Source organism: Mirounga angustirostris, unplaced genomic scaffold, assembly GCF_029215605.1.
Source record: "Mirounga angustirostris isolate CCGP_5_RB_7025 unplaced genomic scaffold, mMirAng1.0.hap1 SCAF_4, whole genome shotgun sequence".
Taxonomy (NCBI): Eukaryota; Metazoa; Chordata; class Mammalia; order Carnivora; family Phocidae; genus Mirounga; species Mirounga angustirostris.
This window is the reverse complement of record NW_026991712.1, coordinates 171,204,805-171,220,997: the sequence shown is the minus strand read 5'-3', so window position 1 is coordinate 171,220,997 and position 16,193 is coordinate 171,204,805. Positions and strand designations below refer to the sequence as shown.

Below are 16,193 nucleotides of genomic sequence, written 5' to 3'. Positions count from 1 at the left end.
TCAGGAGAGAATTCTAGAGCTCTGAGACAGGTAGAAAGAACATCTTAAACAAGATAATAATGTCTACCTCAGACAAGTAAATATTTTTCATTTTAATATTTCGTGTCCTTGTAATTTGTTCAGGCGGACAAGAACGTCTTTTGTCTGAGAAGAAACTGAAGGGATGTCTTAGGATTCAGCTCCCATTTGCTCGCCTGTGCCTCTCTATCATTGCAGCTTTGTTTTCTACCTTTGCAGGGCTCAGCAAAAGGAAGGCTTTGTGGTCTATTGTTAGGTGTTCTTTGAATCTATAAATCACAGACTGCTGGAAGGAGGGGCTTCTAGAGACCATCTAGAGCTGCCTTCTGTCTCCAGCACGGACACGCACGCATGCACACGCCGACAATGACTGCCTGTTGTGTATTTCTGGAACCCAGTGGGGGCAGAGGTATAATTTCTCTTGGTATTTGGTTCTCATGTCTCTTTGATTCTTGTAGTCATGTTCTTGAGTCCATCCCAAATCCCTCTTGCCATGGCTCAGGCTACCCCTGCTCCAGTCAGCTGCATCACTGTCCTGGCCCACGTTCTTGGAGACAGGACCATCTCTGTGCTGTTAACTTCTGTGTCCTGGCCACGGCAAATCACTTCCCCAGTCTGAGCCTCACCTAGTTCTTGTAAAATGTGGCTTTAGGAATAGAGAATGTCTTTGACACTCAGATTCCGTTTGACTCTGAGATTCTGGCTCTGTGCTTCTGTTTATGTTGTTTTTCTTGCTGGTTGGCCTTCTCTCTGACTCCCAGCTATAAAAGGCCTTCTTCTCTTTTGTCAAACCTGGCTCCATCCTATCCACTCCATGGCCAACCACCCAAGCACTCTCCCTTCTGACTTAGGAGTAGCACCATATCATTTTCTCCTTATGCTTTTCATTCTACCAACCTTTAATTTTCACATTACAAGTATTTCTAGATACCCATTATAGAAAATCCAGAAAATATAAGTCAATTAAAAGGAAAAAATAACAACCACTAAACGTCTTACTATCAGAGATAATCACTGTCAGCATTTTGGTGTATTTCCTTCCCGTCGTTCTTTTTCTTTTCTTCTTCTTCTTCTTTAAAATACTCATACACGGGGGGCACCTGGGTGGCTCAGTCGTTGAGCGTCTACCTTCAGCTCAGGTCATGATCCCAGGTTCCTGGGATCGAGCCCCGCATCGGGCTCCCTGCTCGGTGGGAAGCCTGCTTCTCCCTCTCCCACTCCCCCTGCTTGTGTTCCCGCTCTCACTCTTTCTCCCTCTGTGTCAAATAAATAAATAAATAAATAAATAAATAAATAAATAAATAAATAAATAAATAAATAAAATCTTTTAAAAATAAATAAAATACTCATACATAGTCCAGTAAGTTTCACACTATATAATTTGGTGCCCTGCTTTTTCACTTAATATTATACAAATAGCATTTCGTATATCACTATGCACTTGGGAACAGTTTTTATCATCTATTTAATACTTTACATCTCATACTTTATTGAGCTCTTGCATGATTATTTCTAAATGAGAATAATACTTATCCTGTCAAGACCACTGAACTACCCAAATCAAATGAGATAAAGTGTGCAAAGAGCTACACAAATATAAATGACTATTATTAATTTTATCTCCCCAAGTGAACTACATTACTGTATTGTATAACAAGCTTGTTATATATTTTTCCATTCACCAAGTTTTGCATACTGATGGGCAAAACAAGCTGTCTGGATTTACTCTTTAAAAGGGAACATACATATTAATAACTTCTAATTTTTTCCCAGCAATTTCTTGGAGGCTCTGGCCTAAATAACTTTTTTTTTTTTTAAAGATTTTATTTATTTATTTGACAGAGAGAGACACAGCGAGAGAGGGAACACAAGCAGGGGGAGTGGGAGAGGGAGAAGCAGGCTTCCCGTGGAGCAGGGGAGCCTGATACGGGGCTCGATCCCAGGACCCTGGGACCATGACCCGAGCCAAAGGCAGATGCTTAACGACTGAGCCACCCAGGTGCCCCTGGCCTAAATAACTTGTTTGAAGTGCGGAAAAAGGAGTGTGCACAGAGATGTTCATTATGGCATTATTTACAATAGCTACAAAGTAGAAATCACTGAAACGTCAGATTGTATGGGAGGAAGGTTAAGTAAATGATGCTGAACCTATGTGCTAGGCTATTGTATAGCTCTTGAAAATGCTGTTTACAAAGCCTTTGTAATAAAATGGAAAATGTTTATGTCAACATCCCGGGAAGAAGCAAAGATGAATGGGAAAAGAGTAGAAAGAAAGACACCAAAATGGGAATAGTGGTTATAGTATTTGAATAATGGGTGGTGGTTTTCTTTCTGCTTTTCTACAATGAGCATCTATATGTTAGGTACATTAAAAGAGAGAGATCTACTTTATTTTTAAAACTATTGTAAAGGTCAAATGCAGAAGAGGGAAGTAGAGGGCACAGAACATAGCTCAAGCGACAGGAATGACCCAGACATGGGAGAATGGGCAGGGGGCTGAGGCCTGGACTGAGCTGAGACTTCTGGAAAATGCCCAGAACCACAAAAGGGGACTTTATTTTTGTAGCAGGAAGAGCAGAGTAAGGATGGGCACCTCATTTAAACATGGTAATGTAATTATGAAAGGAGAAACCAAAATTGCTCGTTCCTCATTTGCTCTATCTTCTGAGGAGAACCTGCAGGACAGGCCTGGAGAGGGGGCTGTGACCGCCCAGCAGGGCCTTTGTGGAAGGAAAGGTCCCTGTGAGAGGACCTGCGGGGAAACTGGCAACAGGCATGTTCTGACATAATTTATAGAAGTGGAGGGAAGCAGAACCTGTAATATAGAAATGTGGGTGAAAATGGCATCAACTTCCAGCAAAGTTCCCTATCGGATTTTTTAACTTTTTTTTAAAAGTAGGCTCTACGCCCAGAGTGGGGCTCGAACTCACAACCCTGAGAACAAACATTGCATGTTCTACCAACTGAGTCAGCCGGGTGCCCCTTCAATGGGTTTTTTTAAAAATATAATTTCAGATTTGTAGAAAAGTTGCAAAAATCTAACAAAGGTTTCACATTTACCTTTTACCCAGATTCCGCAAATGTTAACATTTTACCCTTTGCTTTTTTCCTCTCTTGCCACGCACACACGCACACATGCACACACTTTTCTGAACCATTTGAGAGTAAGTTGCAAATGTAATGCCCCTCACCCTTAAATATTTCATTGTGTATTTCCAAAAACTTAGTGCCACTTTTCTACATAACCACAGTAAGACCCTTAAAAGAAAAAATTAACACTGATGCAATACTACCATCTGATTCCTACACCCCATTCAAATTTTGTCAGTTGTCTTGACAGTTGTCTTCATAAAAATAATTGTTGGGCACCTGGGTGGCTCAGTCGTTAAGCGTCTGCCTTCGACTCAGGTCATGATTCCTGAGCTGATCCCAGAGTCCTGGGATCGAGCCCCGCATCGGGCTCCCTGCTCCACGGGAAGCCTGCTTCTCCCTCTCCCACTCTCCCTGCTTGTGTTCCCTCTCTTGCTGTGTCTCTCTCTGTCAAATAAATAAAATCTTTAAAAAAATAATAATAATAATAATAATTGTTGTTGTTGTTGTTATTTCTGCTCCAGGATCATATTCAAGTTCACGTGTGGCATTTAGTTCATCATGTCTCTCTAGTCTCCTTCGATCTGGAAGAGTCCCTCAGTCTTTCCTTTTCTTTCATGACCTTGATGTTTTTGAAGAGTGAAGGTCAGTTATGTTGTACATGGTCTCCCGATCTCGGAGATCCTTCCTCATGATTCAGTTTAGGTTTGCATTTTTGGCAGGAATACCACTGAAATGAAGGAGTGCCCTCCATGTGTCATATCAGGTGGCATATGACATCGATTTGTCCCTACTAATAGTTTTTAAAAATATAATTAACTTTAGGGCACCTGGGTGGCTCAGTCAGTTAAGTGTCTGCCTTCGGCTCAGGTCATGATCCCAGGATCTTGGGATTGAGCCCCACATCAGGCTCCCTGCTCAGTGGGGAGTCTGCTTCTCCCCCTGCTTCTCCCCCTTGCTCATGCTCTCTTTCTCTTTCTCTCTCTCTCAAATAAATAAATAAAATCTTAAAAAAAAGATTGATATATTTTTAAAAGATTTATATATTTTTAAAAATATATATAAATAACTTTATTGAGATATAGTTCATGTACCATAAAACTCACCTTTTTTGAAAGTGTAAAATTCAGTGGCTTTTACTATATTCACAGAGTTGTGCAATCCTCAACATCAATTATAGAACATTTTCATCATCCCAAAAAGGCCTCATTCCCACTAGCAGTCATTCCCCATGTCTTCTTTTTCCCAGTCCCTGGTGATCACTAACTTACTTTCCGTCTGCATGAATTTGCCTGTTCTGGACATTGCATAGAAATGGGATCCTACACTGTGTGACCTTTTGTGTCTGGCTTTCGAGGTTCCTCCCTGCTATAGCATGTGGTAGTATTTCATTTCTTTTTATGGCTGAGTACTATTCCATTGCATGCATATATATTCTACATTTTGTTGATGCATTTATCAGTCAATGGACATTTGGGTTGTTTTTCACTTTTCCGCTATTACAAATAGTATTGCTATGCATATGTGTGTACAAGTTTTTGTGTGGACTTATGTTTTTTATTTTCTAGGAGATGTGTCAGGGGACCCCTAGGTTCAGTGATTCACCAGGAGGGCTCACAAGATTCAGCACTTAGTCCTACTCCCAGCTGTGATTTATACTGTAGGGAAAGGACACGGAGAAAAATCTGAGGGAAAAGGGGCATGCAGGGAAGCCCAGAGGAAATGAGGCCAGCTTCCAAGAATCCTCTCCCAGCGGGATCACACAGGGTACGCCGAATTCTTCCAGCACTGAATTGTGACAACACGTGTGAGGTGTTATTTATCAGGGAAACTCATTAGAGATTCAGTGCTGGAGGTTTTTATTGGGGGCTGGTCACATGGGTACCATTTTAGCGCATACCAAAATCCTACACTCCCAGAAGGAGAGCAGGTAGGTACTCAGCATCATAGATTGTACAGGAAACCACCCTCACCAGTTAGAGGATGGTGGGGACACTCGTGAAATCCTCCTTCCCAGACACCAGCCAAGGACCAACCTTGCAGGCAGGCCCTTTCTAGGGATGGAAGTCTCTGGCCAGCTGTTAGTTCTTTTCTGCACAGGTCCATAGGAGTGGAGTTGCTGCGTCCCATGGGAATTTTTTATTTAACTTTTTTTGCCAAACTGTTTTCCAGAGCGACTGTACCATTTTCATTCCCACCAGCAATGTATGAGGGTTCCAATTTCTCCCCATTGTGGCCAACACTAGTTATTGTCCATCTTTTTGATTATAGCCTCCTAGGAGGCACTAATAGGTTTTTAAGTTAGTGATTTGCAAGCATTTAGAACAAAAAATGATGATTCGTAGGAGCCAAAATGGGTTCTCTAAGAACAAATCGTGCCCGTCTAACCCGTGATTTTCCTTAAAAAAAAAAAAAAAAAAAAAAAACGGCAATTTATTTTTTTCTGTACTAGCTATGGTAGGGGAGTATTCTTGTGTTTCAGCCCTGTCCTTCACAGTATCTTCGTGTACAAAAATGGAGACACAGGGGTTGTATTGATTGGTGGGTTCCTTACTTGCTGACAGATGACACTCAAAAATGCAACAGCCAGGAGGAAGGCCTCTGCTGCAATTTCCCCAACGCTGTTCTCAGGCCCCCTGTTTAGTGTTTCTGTCCAAAACTCCGGGGGGCGGGGGGAGGAGACACAGATGGCTGTCCTATCAAGTTTGCAGATTACCCAAAGCAGGCAGACACACGCACATTGAATTATAAGATCTGGTTCCAAAAAGATCCTGACAGCACAGAATGGTAGGCAGAGTCCTACAGGATAAAATTATTAGGGACAAATGGCAAGTCTACGCCCACAGGATCTGGTCCAGATGTAACCAGGGAGAGTCTGCACTTTGGTTTCTGCTCATTAACAAAAGTATAGCCAACCATAACAAACGGGCAACGAAGTCTTGGGGCACCCCAGAAAAACATCATGATGTGTGGGTCTGCAGTTTCAGGGAATTCAGAGATCTGCCAGGAGGGGAACTGTTGAAGGAGCTGGGCTGCTCAGTGGGCCAATAGACAGCCTAAGGTGACTGGAGAGTTGGCTCCTCCTGTCTGAAGGTCTCTGGTATGAAGGCAGTGTGAACTGTCTTCTCCAGGGCCCATAGGGGAAAACAGATTTGGACCGATTAAGGAAGAATTTTGTGAAACTGTAGTGAAATGGGCTGCCGGGTAAGGTGGTGAGCACCCCATCACTGGGGGTGTTCAAAGAAGCATTACTTAATCTTTTATTAAGGAACTTGCATGGGGCAGGAGGTAGTCTGGATGAAGCGAGGGTCTGTCCACCTCTAAAGCCCAGTCCAGGGGTCACCTAAGGCACGTATCACCAGCTCCAGAGTGAGATAGCTTTTCTGTGGTTCAGTCTCTTCCTGTGCCCCTCCCAGTCCTCTGTGTCCATCAGGACGCTTGGGTACCCACTTGAGACACACACTTGCCCTCTTCTTAGTGCCCCTGTTGCCCAGAAGCCCCTCCCCTCTGACCCATTACCTATCCTACCGAGGACGTGTGTGGTCTACCAGTCTGCCAACCATGTGTTAAACTCTACAGCCATTTTCTTGTTCTTACAGCCATTCAGCAAATATTTAGTGAGCACCTAGTATGTGCCAGTCCCTGGATGAGTTGCAAGACGTGCCGCAATGACGAGGGGCTGGGCGGGGGGGGGGCAACTGTATAAAAGTTTGACTGCAGGCTGCTGTGGGCCGTGGCATCAGGAATGTGGGGAAGGAGTGGGGGCCTGACTTAGGCATGGCTGGGGAGGTGGCCTCCTGCAAAAGTGCTGTTTCAGCTGGGATCTGAAGGAAGATAAGCAGTGGGCAAGGAGGTAGAAGGTGGGGCCAGAGTAGCATTCCCACTGGGGCTCTGGCCCAAACTGTAGCTGACACAGGACAGGACACCGGGTCGGTGCTTGCTTAGGGTGCTTTAGGAAGAGAAGTAAGGACTGCCTGGCTGGGGGTCTTTTCCTGTCCCCTGCTCATCCAGTGCCCAGGTTGAGCCACTTGTGACCCGAGACAGGAGACACGAGTGTGTCCATGGAGGGGAGGGGGCGGTTTAAGAGCCGCTCTGGCTGCCTTCTGAATCCAGTCCCAGGTGGCAGAGGGATTATTGGTGCCTTTGTTCCCCTCCACTGATGTGGATGACTGAGGTAACGGGCCCCGTTCCAAACGTCTCTACGTCCCTGCAGTGGGAGCTCCTCTGGGAACATGTAGATACCTACGATTCTCCTAATTACTCAGATACACCCACTTCTCTCTTTCTCTTAAGCAGGAGGGGTTGGGAGGGGAGGGTGCCATCCTCCCCTCTCCAGACCTCTCCTGCTGCTTTCCTGCTGTCATTTATGTTTTACCAGCCTCCTGCTGTTCTCCCCCGCCTCCCCGCCACCTCAACTCACATTGACTTAACTGAGGGAGCCTCCAGATAAGAGACTGAGGGAGGAGGCCAGTCTCCCTTGAGCACTCATACCCGGCAATTAGTTTCTGTTACTGCCAATTCAGGATAAGTAGAAAATAACAGAGGAAAGGAACCAGGACTCAAAGCCCGTGCCAAGTGCTTGGCATGTGTTACCATGACATTTGCATGTGTGTCACATGGGAAGCCACATATCAGGCCGAGCATGAGGGTAGGGTCAGCCGGCCTAGGAGTTGAAAGAGCCTGGTTCCAGCCCTGCTGGCTGTGCTGTCCTGATCACTTCCACGTCTGAGCCTCAGTTTGAACATCTGTGAAGTGGAGAGGTGATGCTGGATCACTCTGCCATTTTATGGGGGGTGTGGGCCGTAGATTTGTCACATCTACCCTCCTGGCCTGTGTATTTGGGCCGCAGTGGCAAGCACAGCAGAAGTTATGGTCCAGATGTGCCTGGAAGAGACTGCTCCTAAGCCTTGGCGCCTGGAACAGCAGAACATGGAGGATGAGGGTGGAGATGTTCAGAAGGAGGGAGAAGAGGCATGGAAGACAGGCCAGGAGATAGAAGGAGAAAAGTAGAAGAGTGCCAGACAGTGTCTGGAGGTGAGGTGAGAAATAGAAATAAACACGTGTACCAGATCCGTGGTTCTCAGGGGTGGCCTGTGGACCAGCAGCATCATGTGGGAACTCGTTAGAAAGGCATGTTCTTGGGCCCACCCCAGACCTGCTGAATCAGAAATTCAAGGATGGGGCTGACAGTCTGATTCAGTAAGCTCTCCAGGTGATTCTGATGCCCGCAAAGTTTGAGAACCCAAGGATGGATGGAAGGAAGGGTGGTGGCTGTGGCTTGGGGGACTAGACGGGGATTTTAGAGGCTGAGGAGGGCAGAGGACTAGTGCTTTTCAGTCACGTACTGTGGCAGGTCAGAAACTGAGCATTTCCAGCTACTTTCTTTCATGTAAACTTTTCAGGACTGGGAGCTAAACCTTTCAGCAAAACAGCCCCTATGATTCCCATTTCAAAGAGAAGTCCACTGAGGCTCAGAGACGTTTAATCACTTGCCAAGGTCAAAGCAGAGGTGAGATGAGAACACAGACGGCTCTGGCCGCGAAGCCTGAGTTCTTTGCCCGACACCAGCTGCCTCCCCGGGCACCGGGCCCCCAGCTGTGCCTCAGCTGCCTGCCCTGCTGTCACCCAAAAAGCCTGCCAGGAAGAGGCGACAAGGCAGCACCCTAGAGAGGTGAGCCCGGGGGCCGGGGGAGCAGGGCTGAGCTCACGTGTCAGCTTGCATTCCTCTGGCCTCCAGGCTAAGTGCAATTGGGGGACCAAGGTGCCTGCGTGATGTTCCCTAGGGACTGACATAGTTGCCTTGGTGTATGTAGTAAGCACTCGTGCACGGACTGATGCGCAAAGTTGATAAATACTCATTGCTGCCTACATGTGCCAAGCCCTGTGCTGGATGCTGTGGGGGAAACTGAGGCAGGCATAGTTTCTGGCTTTGAGGAGCTTATGGTTCATAGCGTGGGAAACAAAAACTGATAAGTGAGCAGATGGGGTGCTAGGGAAGCTGGGATGGCCAGGGTAGGTCAAGCCGAGTGTCGGAAAAGTTTGGAGAGACTTGTGGTGACTTTATGGGACAGAACAGAGGCTTTGGGGACAGACTTAAGGTTTCGGAGCCACAGGGCATGGGTTCAGTTCCCAGCACTCTCACGGACTCTGGGTAACCTTGGACAGATTACCTCATGTCTCTGCCTCGTCTCCTCATCTGCAGAACGGAGCCAATAATCCCTAGCCCGGGGGATTGCTTTATTAGATTATACCAGGCATCATTCAGTGAGGTGTTTCCTTCCTTTTAGAAGACCACTTCAGGCCAGAGCAAAGCAGGGAGGCTTCATGGAAGAGGTGGCTTTTCACTTTGGCACTGAAGGATGGCTAGAATATATTTAGTGCTTTCTGTGTCTTCTCTCAGGCCTCTGTGGTTAGACTCTGGGCTCGTGGGGTCGTCACCATGAATAGAACTATGTGAGAGGAAGTTGTCTTCCTCAGTTTGGAAGACTATTTTTTAAATGTGGTTTCCAATCCTGTTGCAGAGGGCAAAGCCAGGTGGCCAGTGCACGTGGTTGGGAATTGCCATGCTCAGGTTCTGTTTCCTGCTTTCTCTTGCAGATGATGCAGTTCGCCTGGCGGAGCTACAAGCTTTATGCAATGGGGAAAAACGAGCTCCGGCCACTCACAAAAGACGGCTATGAGGGCAACATGTTTGGTGAGTTGGTGTTGGGGAGACCCGCTGCCCCTCTGGTGGCTGAGTGGAATTCACTTTTGGCTCTTCTCCCCCTGCCCCCCCGCCACTGAGTTGTGTCCCTATTTCCCCATACCCGGGGGGCTCCCGAGTCTGACTTCCTTCTGGGCTGTTGAGGCTTCTGAGCCTTCTAGATTTGGGGAAGCCAACACGCTTCCCTCTCACTTTACACTCTTTGTACGCACTTAGCATCTGTGTTTTAGAGCAAACGCACTTGGACATGTGACTGGGGATGGTGAGGAACAGAGACCTGTTTCCAAGGAGCAGGTTTGGAGTTCTGAAGGACACAGAGGACTGGGTTTAAATCCACTCCCCCAAGCATAGCTCTTAGACGATCTCGGGTGAGTTCGTGGAGAAACGGAACACGTTTCTGATGAGGTGGGCGCGTGTGCCGCCTTTAGGGTCCTGTGGATGCATCTTGCATGCTCAGCTGGTGGACGGACAGAACTGTCGCTCATCAGGGAGCGGCATGGGTGCTGCCACGTGTCTGCAGCTCCTGTGTGACCTGCCGCCTCACTTGCTCATGTCTCTTCCCTTTCCAGCCACGGGTTCTCCTAACTCGAAAGCCTCCCTCAGCTGGAGAGTCTGCAGAGTGCCTTATTGTGGGCACGGCCTCACATTCCAAATTTAACACCCTCCCAAGTCGCCAGCTCTCCTCTCTGCAGGCCTTTCTCCAGAAAAGATGCTGGAGGCGGCCTGGCTTGCTTCCTCCTTGAGAGACAGGAGCTGTCCGGGGCTGGAGACAGAAATTCACCCGCTATGTTCCTCACTCCTTAGAGACACAGGCTCCTGAGGTCCAGAACCAAAGAACCAAGCCAGATGAAAATTCCCAGGAAAATCTTCAAGGCAGATTTAAAGGGATGGCCCCCACATGTATGGTCTTGTGGGAAGTGCTTCTGTTATGGGAAGAGGGACACGGGACCTGCCTTCCTCCCTCTAACCAGTCAGCATCACATCCTTTCTGGATGTTCAGATAACTCACTCCCCTTGGGTGGGTGTGTGGGTGTGTGTGGGTGTGTGTGGGTGTGTGTGTATGTGTGTGTGTGTGTGTGAGAGAGAGGGAATTTGGGTAGCTTCTTTCATTTTTCTGAAAAAAGTGGAAAACAGACAAAAAATAACTCATTCTGCCACATAGATGCAGCCTCTGTTGAATCTTGTTCATTTCCTTCCAATCTTCTCTGCTTTTTTCCCCTCGATATATAATTTTATGTCCTTTCTCTCTCTCTCTCTCTCTCTGGCTTAATGTTACATCATAAGTGTTTCCCTAACTTACTCAAATTTTGTCATAAAGAATGTTTTTAATGGTTGCAATTATTGCATGAATGTGCCATAATTCATTTAACCATCCTGCTAATGTTGGACAGAAGTCGTTTCCAATTTTTTGTTATTAAAAATAATTCAGCAGTTGTCATCTTTGTGTATAAAATGTTGTCTTAGGATAGATTCTTAGGGAGGACTCCTGAATCAGAAGAGAGGAAGACAGATGTTTCTTTAACCTCAAATATGAAAAGTGTGGATTTCTGTCCAGGAGCCTGACTGTTTTCTCTGTCTTGGAACACAGACGTTCCCCAACGTCCCTCATCAGACCTGGGGAAAGGGGGCCAGTGTGGGTCTCACCGCAGTCTTTGGAGCTTTGGCTACTAGTGTAAATCCGGGATGGAAGCACAGAGGCTTCCCCCTCCTTCTAACAGTTTGCAAATATTCAGGGAATTGGTGGAAGTCGGGGGAGCTGATTTATGAAACTGCACAGCATGGGCATAGCTGTTGCTCAGACCATCCACGGGGACAGAGGGAGCACCGTGGGGAGCATTGTAAGTAGGATTGGGCTAAGCCAAGTCCCATTGTGTAAAATTCCTCAGGGCTGTCCTTTGCATCTCAACTCTTCAGTCCCTTTGCAATCACCAGACCCGATGGAGAAAGTGGGCAGCTAGAATGATGGAAAGAAACTTGGACCTTGAGTCAGAAGACCTGGGTGCAAGTCCTCACTCTGTCCTGAGTTATCTGTGTGGCCAAGTCTGAGTCACTTAACTTCTATGGCCGCCTGCTCATTTGTCCTTCATACTGGACTGCTGTGAGAGTACGTATGAACACGCAGAGGGCCAAGCATGTGTGAGTGATTTACAATTTACAGTATAATACATGCAGTCAGCAGTTGCCCAGGTGAGCCCATGGGAAGTCCTGAGGTCCCCTGGGTGTCTGTCTCCCAGAGCAGCTACTCCCTTGGGTGCCCATCATCCAGTGCCTGCAACAGTCCCAGCAGTGAGACAGCATCTTTCCTCTGCAGCCAGGAAAGAGGTCGCAGTGGGCGGCTGGCCCCTGGGAAGGGAGGATGTGCAGGGACCCGGGGAACTGGGCAGGGAGAGCTTGTCTCGGTTTTCTCTTTCACTCAACAAATGCTTATGTACTTCCCGGCTGTGTGACCTTAGGCAAATCATTTCTCTGGGAGCCTGAGTTTTTGTGCGCAGTGGTACTAATTTAAAACATCAGACCCCCAGCCTAGGGCCTGCCTGACACACAGAACCTGCTTAATAGGTAGTGGCTATGACCGTGGTTACCTACAAATGTGTCTTATGAGATAGAGGCTTATGGGAATGCACCCAGAGGAGGAGGTTCTAGTTTGGGGTGGATCCATGAGGGGCTTAGCCAGACTATTCCCGAAGATAGAAGGAGGTGAACTGGCCTGAGTTAAGCTGCTTGACACCCTCCCCCTTCTTTTTCCAGACTCATGTGGGCTGCTAGGTGGCATATGGCCGGGCTCCAGCTGCTGCCATCCTCAGTGACTTCACTGTAAACTGAGCCCTGCTGGGAAGGCCAGGTGACATCAGTGCCCCCCCTGCCCCACCAGACTGAGCTGTTTGGACATGGGCTTTTGCAACCCCCTGCCTGAGCCTGCAGGGCCCAGAGGGCTGCATACGGGGGAGAGCCACAAGTTCATACTGGTGCCTGGCTTTGCAGTGAGAACATCAGGTGCCGAGCCTGGTCTCCTGTGCGGCATTTCACCAAATTGAATTCCCTTCCCAGCTGCCCATGCACCCCTTCTTGAATCCGTTCTCACTCTGGGAGCAAGACTGCCGAGTGAGGTGTATCTCAAGCCAGTTTTTGTATCCTTAACGATTCAGAGTCAAAGTGCCTTCCTTTTTCGTAACCTCTGGCTCAGCAGACCCTGTCAGAAAATGTTCCCAAGAGCCCAGGGCTGTGAGCAAGGCCACAGCCTGCTCCTTGCCTTGTGGCCCAGGCCATGGCAGATGCCTGCCTTGTCCCCCTTCCTCTGAGACATCGCTCAAATGTCCCTGTTAGCGTCCAGCCAGGTGGTGGGCAGAGTGTGGACTTTGTTTTGTTTTTTGTTTTTTTAAAGATTTTATTTATTTATTTGAGAGAGAGAGAGTGAGAGAGCACAAGAGGGGGAGTGGGAGAGGGAGAAGCAGACTACCCGCTGAGCAGGGAGCCCGATGCGGGACTCGATCCCGGGACTCCAGGATCATGACTTGAGCCGAAGGCAGTCGCTTAACCAACTGAGCCACCCAGGCTCCCCAGAGTGTGGACTTTGGATCTAAGCAGGCCTGAGGAGAACCTCCGTGTTGCCACTTCGTAGCTATGTGGCCTCAGACTGCGGGGTGGGGCGGGGCCCGTGGTGACAGACTGGAGGTGGACAAAGGCCTCGCCTGGAGCCAGGCCCAGAGCGGGCACTCGATGGCAGCGTTCTGATCACTAGTAAGTCCCAGGGGCAAGTCTGCCACTTGAAGAACGCATTCAGGGGCGGCGGCGGGGGGAGGAGAGGAGACAGCCGTGACGCAATACCACAAAGCGCAGTGGCTCGGTACACAAAGGCCAGCTTCCTTACCTGTAGGAAGGGCTGCTGCTGGGACTTGGGAGGACAGTAAATAAGCCGGCCGAGGAGCGTGGACTCAGGGGCCAGATGGCTTGCATTTGCGTGCTGCTGTGCCACTTCTTAGCTGTGTGAACCTGGGCAAGTTTCCTAACCTTTCGGGGCCTCGGGGTCCCAGCTGTAAAGTTGGGACCACAATACTGCCTGCTCACAGGACTGTTTGGAGAACTACATGAGTTAAGACATGAGAAGCGCTCATATTCACCTATTCACGTCTGGCATTCTTAAAGTCAGCTGCTATGAGGATGACGTAAGGCTCTTAGGACAGTGTGGGCCTCGCCCATGTTGACTGGAGCGTGTCCAAGACCCCTGGACCCCGGGACCCGCCAGAGGGCTTCAGGGCTTTCCAAGCCCTGACCCCTCCTGCCCTGTTTCCCCAGCCCTGGAGTGCCCATGGCAGAGCTCGTGGGTGGGCAGCCCACCGGCAGGCAGTGTCCTGTTCACTCCCTCATTTAAGCAGCTTACAGAGGAATTTTTAGGCAGCGGACGGTTAAGGTTCAAGGCCATGGAATAAATCAGCCTCCCGCCAGGATAAGAGTTTCCGGGCAGGTGGTAAGTGACACCTTGCACTGGTGTCAGCTTCCAGCCCTGAAGCACTTAACGAGCATTAATCCTCACCAAGAAGCCAGAGTGAGCCATGCTAACTTCATCTTCTCTTAGCAGGAGGGAAAGTCAGCATGGGCACAGAGTCCTGGGAGGGTGCCACCAGAGAGGCCCTTTGAAGGCAAATCCCACTCCTTCATCTGAGTCAGGCGGGGCGGGGGGTGGGGGGAGGTGGACCAAGGTCAGAGAGGGGAGGGGACTTGCCCAAGGTGACACAGCACATTAATTACAGGACTGGGGACTTGGACTCTGGTGGTCTGAGTCCCAGCCCCCTGCTCTTTGCACCACCCACTCTGAGATTAGCTAAACTGACCAAGGCCAGATTGTTGAAATGCAGGCCTATGGTCATGGCCAGATCACCACCAAGAACTAGAAATTTGCAGAGCTTTAGTAGCAGACTATCAGGAGGTGTATGATTTGGGGGCAAAGAGCCCACCTGCTTCCTGCACATGCATCACACCAGCCACTGTAGCTACATTCGCTTGTGTCCTACTCACAGCCCTTGTAAGGAATATATCACCCATTTTATCCCCATTTCACAGATGAGGACACTGAGGCTAGGCGAGTTTTAGGACTTGTTTAGTCACACAGTTATCAGGCAGAGACTTGATTACAAGGCTGTCAAACTCCAAAACCCAGTCCATAAGCCACTGTGCTGCCCTGTCCCCCAGTGACCACATATGGTGGCCACAGAGAAGGGAACAGGGCAGAGGGATGGTCTCAGGGTTGGTGAGCCTGCATCTTCTATTCCCCTGCCCTGATGGGAGCTGGGGAGGACACGCACTTCATGGCCAGGGTCTGCAGCCACCCATCTCCACACATCACTAGTTAGCGGACATCAGCTGAGTATTCAGGGCTTGGAAAAAAGGTTCAGATGTTCCTCTTTTCTCCCAGCATAGCCCAATAACCCAAAAACACAGGATTGCAAAGCATGCCTTTGGCCGTCAGCACAATGAGTCGAGGGTAGTATGGCTTTGAGAACCATGGCTGCCTGAGTTTGAATCCTGGCTCTGCCACTTCCGAGTCATGTGACTGTAGGCAAGTTTCCTAATCTCTCTGCACCTCATTTTCTCCATCTGTACAATGAGGATAATACCTCCTTCACCCAGCAGTTGTGGAGATTGGATAAAGTTCACGTGCAGCACCTGCCTACACGTTCCCGTCCATGTATACTTGTTAACGGTAAGCTGCTGCCATTATTATTCTTTTTGTTAAAAAAATACTTGGGAAAATAATTATATTACAAGGAAAGAAACAGTGCCTGTCACATAACACATAGTGGGCTCTCAATAAATATTTTGGAATGAATGAATTGCCTGCTGCAGTCTCTGCCTGCCCTGTTTTCCCTTAGCCCTTTGTCCTAGGTTTGGCTGGGAAGGGCTGGATCCTGCTTTGCTCTCTTCCTCTCATTCTCTTCAGCCACCTTGACCTCCTCCTCTGTCACAAAGTGCATTTAGAGTCAGCAGATTAACCCTGTAAGAGCAAGGGTCCTGCTCAGTCAGCAGATCTGCTGCTCGGGGGTCTTCTCTGTGGAGCATGGTGATGCTCGCGTCACCTAGCCGGCTCAGGACGACTGTGAGAGCCCCAAATTGGATTCCGCCTCTGCCTTGTGAGTCCCCGATAGAACTGCCAACCAAATCCCCATTTCCAGGGATGATTTATGGCCTTGGGTGAGTTAAGAGGCAAAATGAACACAGCATGATTTTCAGATCACAGGCTGGGAATGTTCGGCCTTGGCAGAGAGAAAAATCATCTTTGCCTTGTAAACGCAGCAAATATGATGTTGAAGAGGGAATAAATCCAGGTCCCAAGATGTCACTTTTACAATTGCTTTTTGGCGTGTGACTTAGTAGTGCCTTCTGCAAA

General features: G+C 48.4%; 1 protein-coding gene across 3 annotated transcripts in view; it reads left to right on the top strand.

Moving 5' to 3' along the window:
* The window catches only part of MAN1C1 (mannosidase alpha class 1C member 1), a 141,554-nt gene that overhangs the window by 43,553 nt on the left and 81,808 nt on the right, over window positions 1-16,193 (top strand). For all 3 annotated transcript variants that reach the window (XM_045898403.3, XM_064589739.1, XM_064589740.1), the window contains one exon: window positions 9,706-9,802. In XM_045898403.3, coding sequence (XP_045754359.1) covers window positions 9,706-9,802 — 97 coding nt within the window. The remainder of the gene's footprint in view (window positions 1-9,705; window positions 9,803-16,193) is intronic.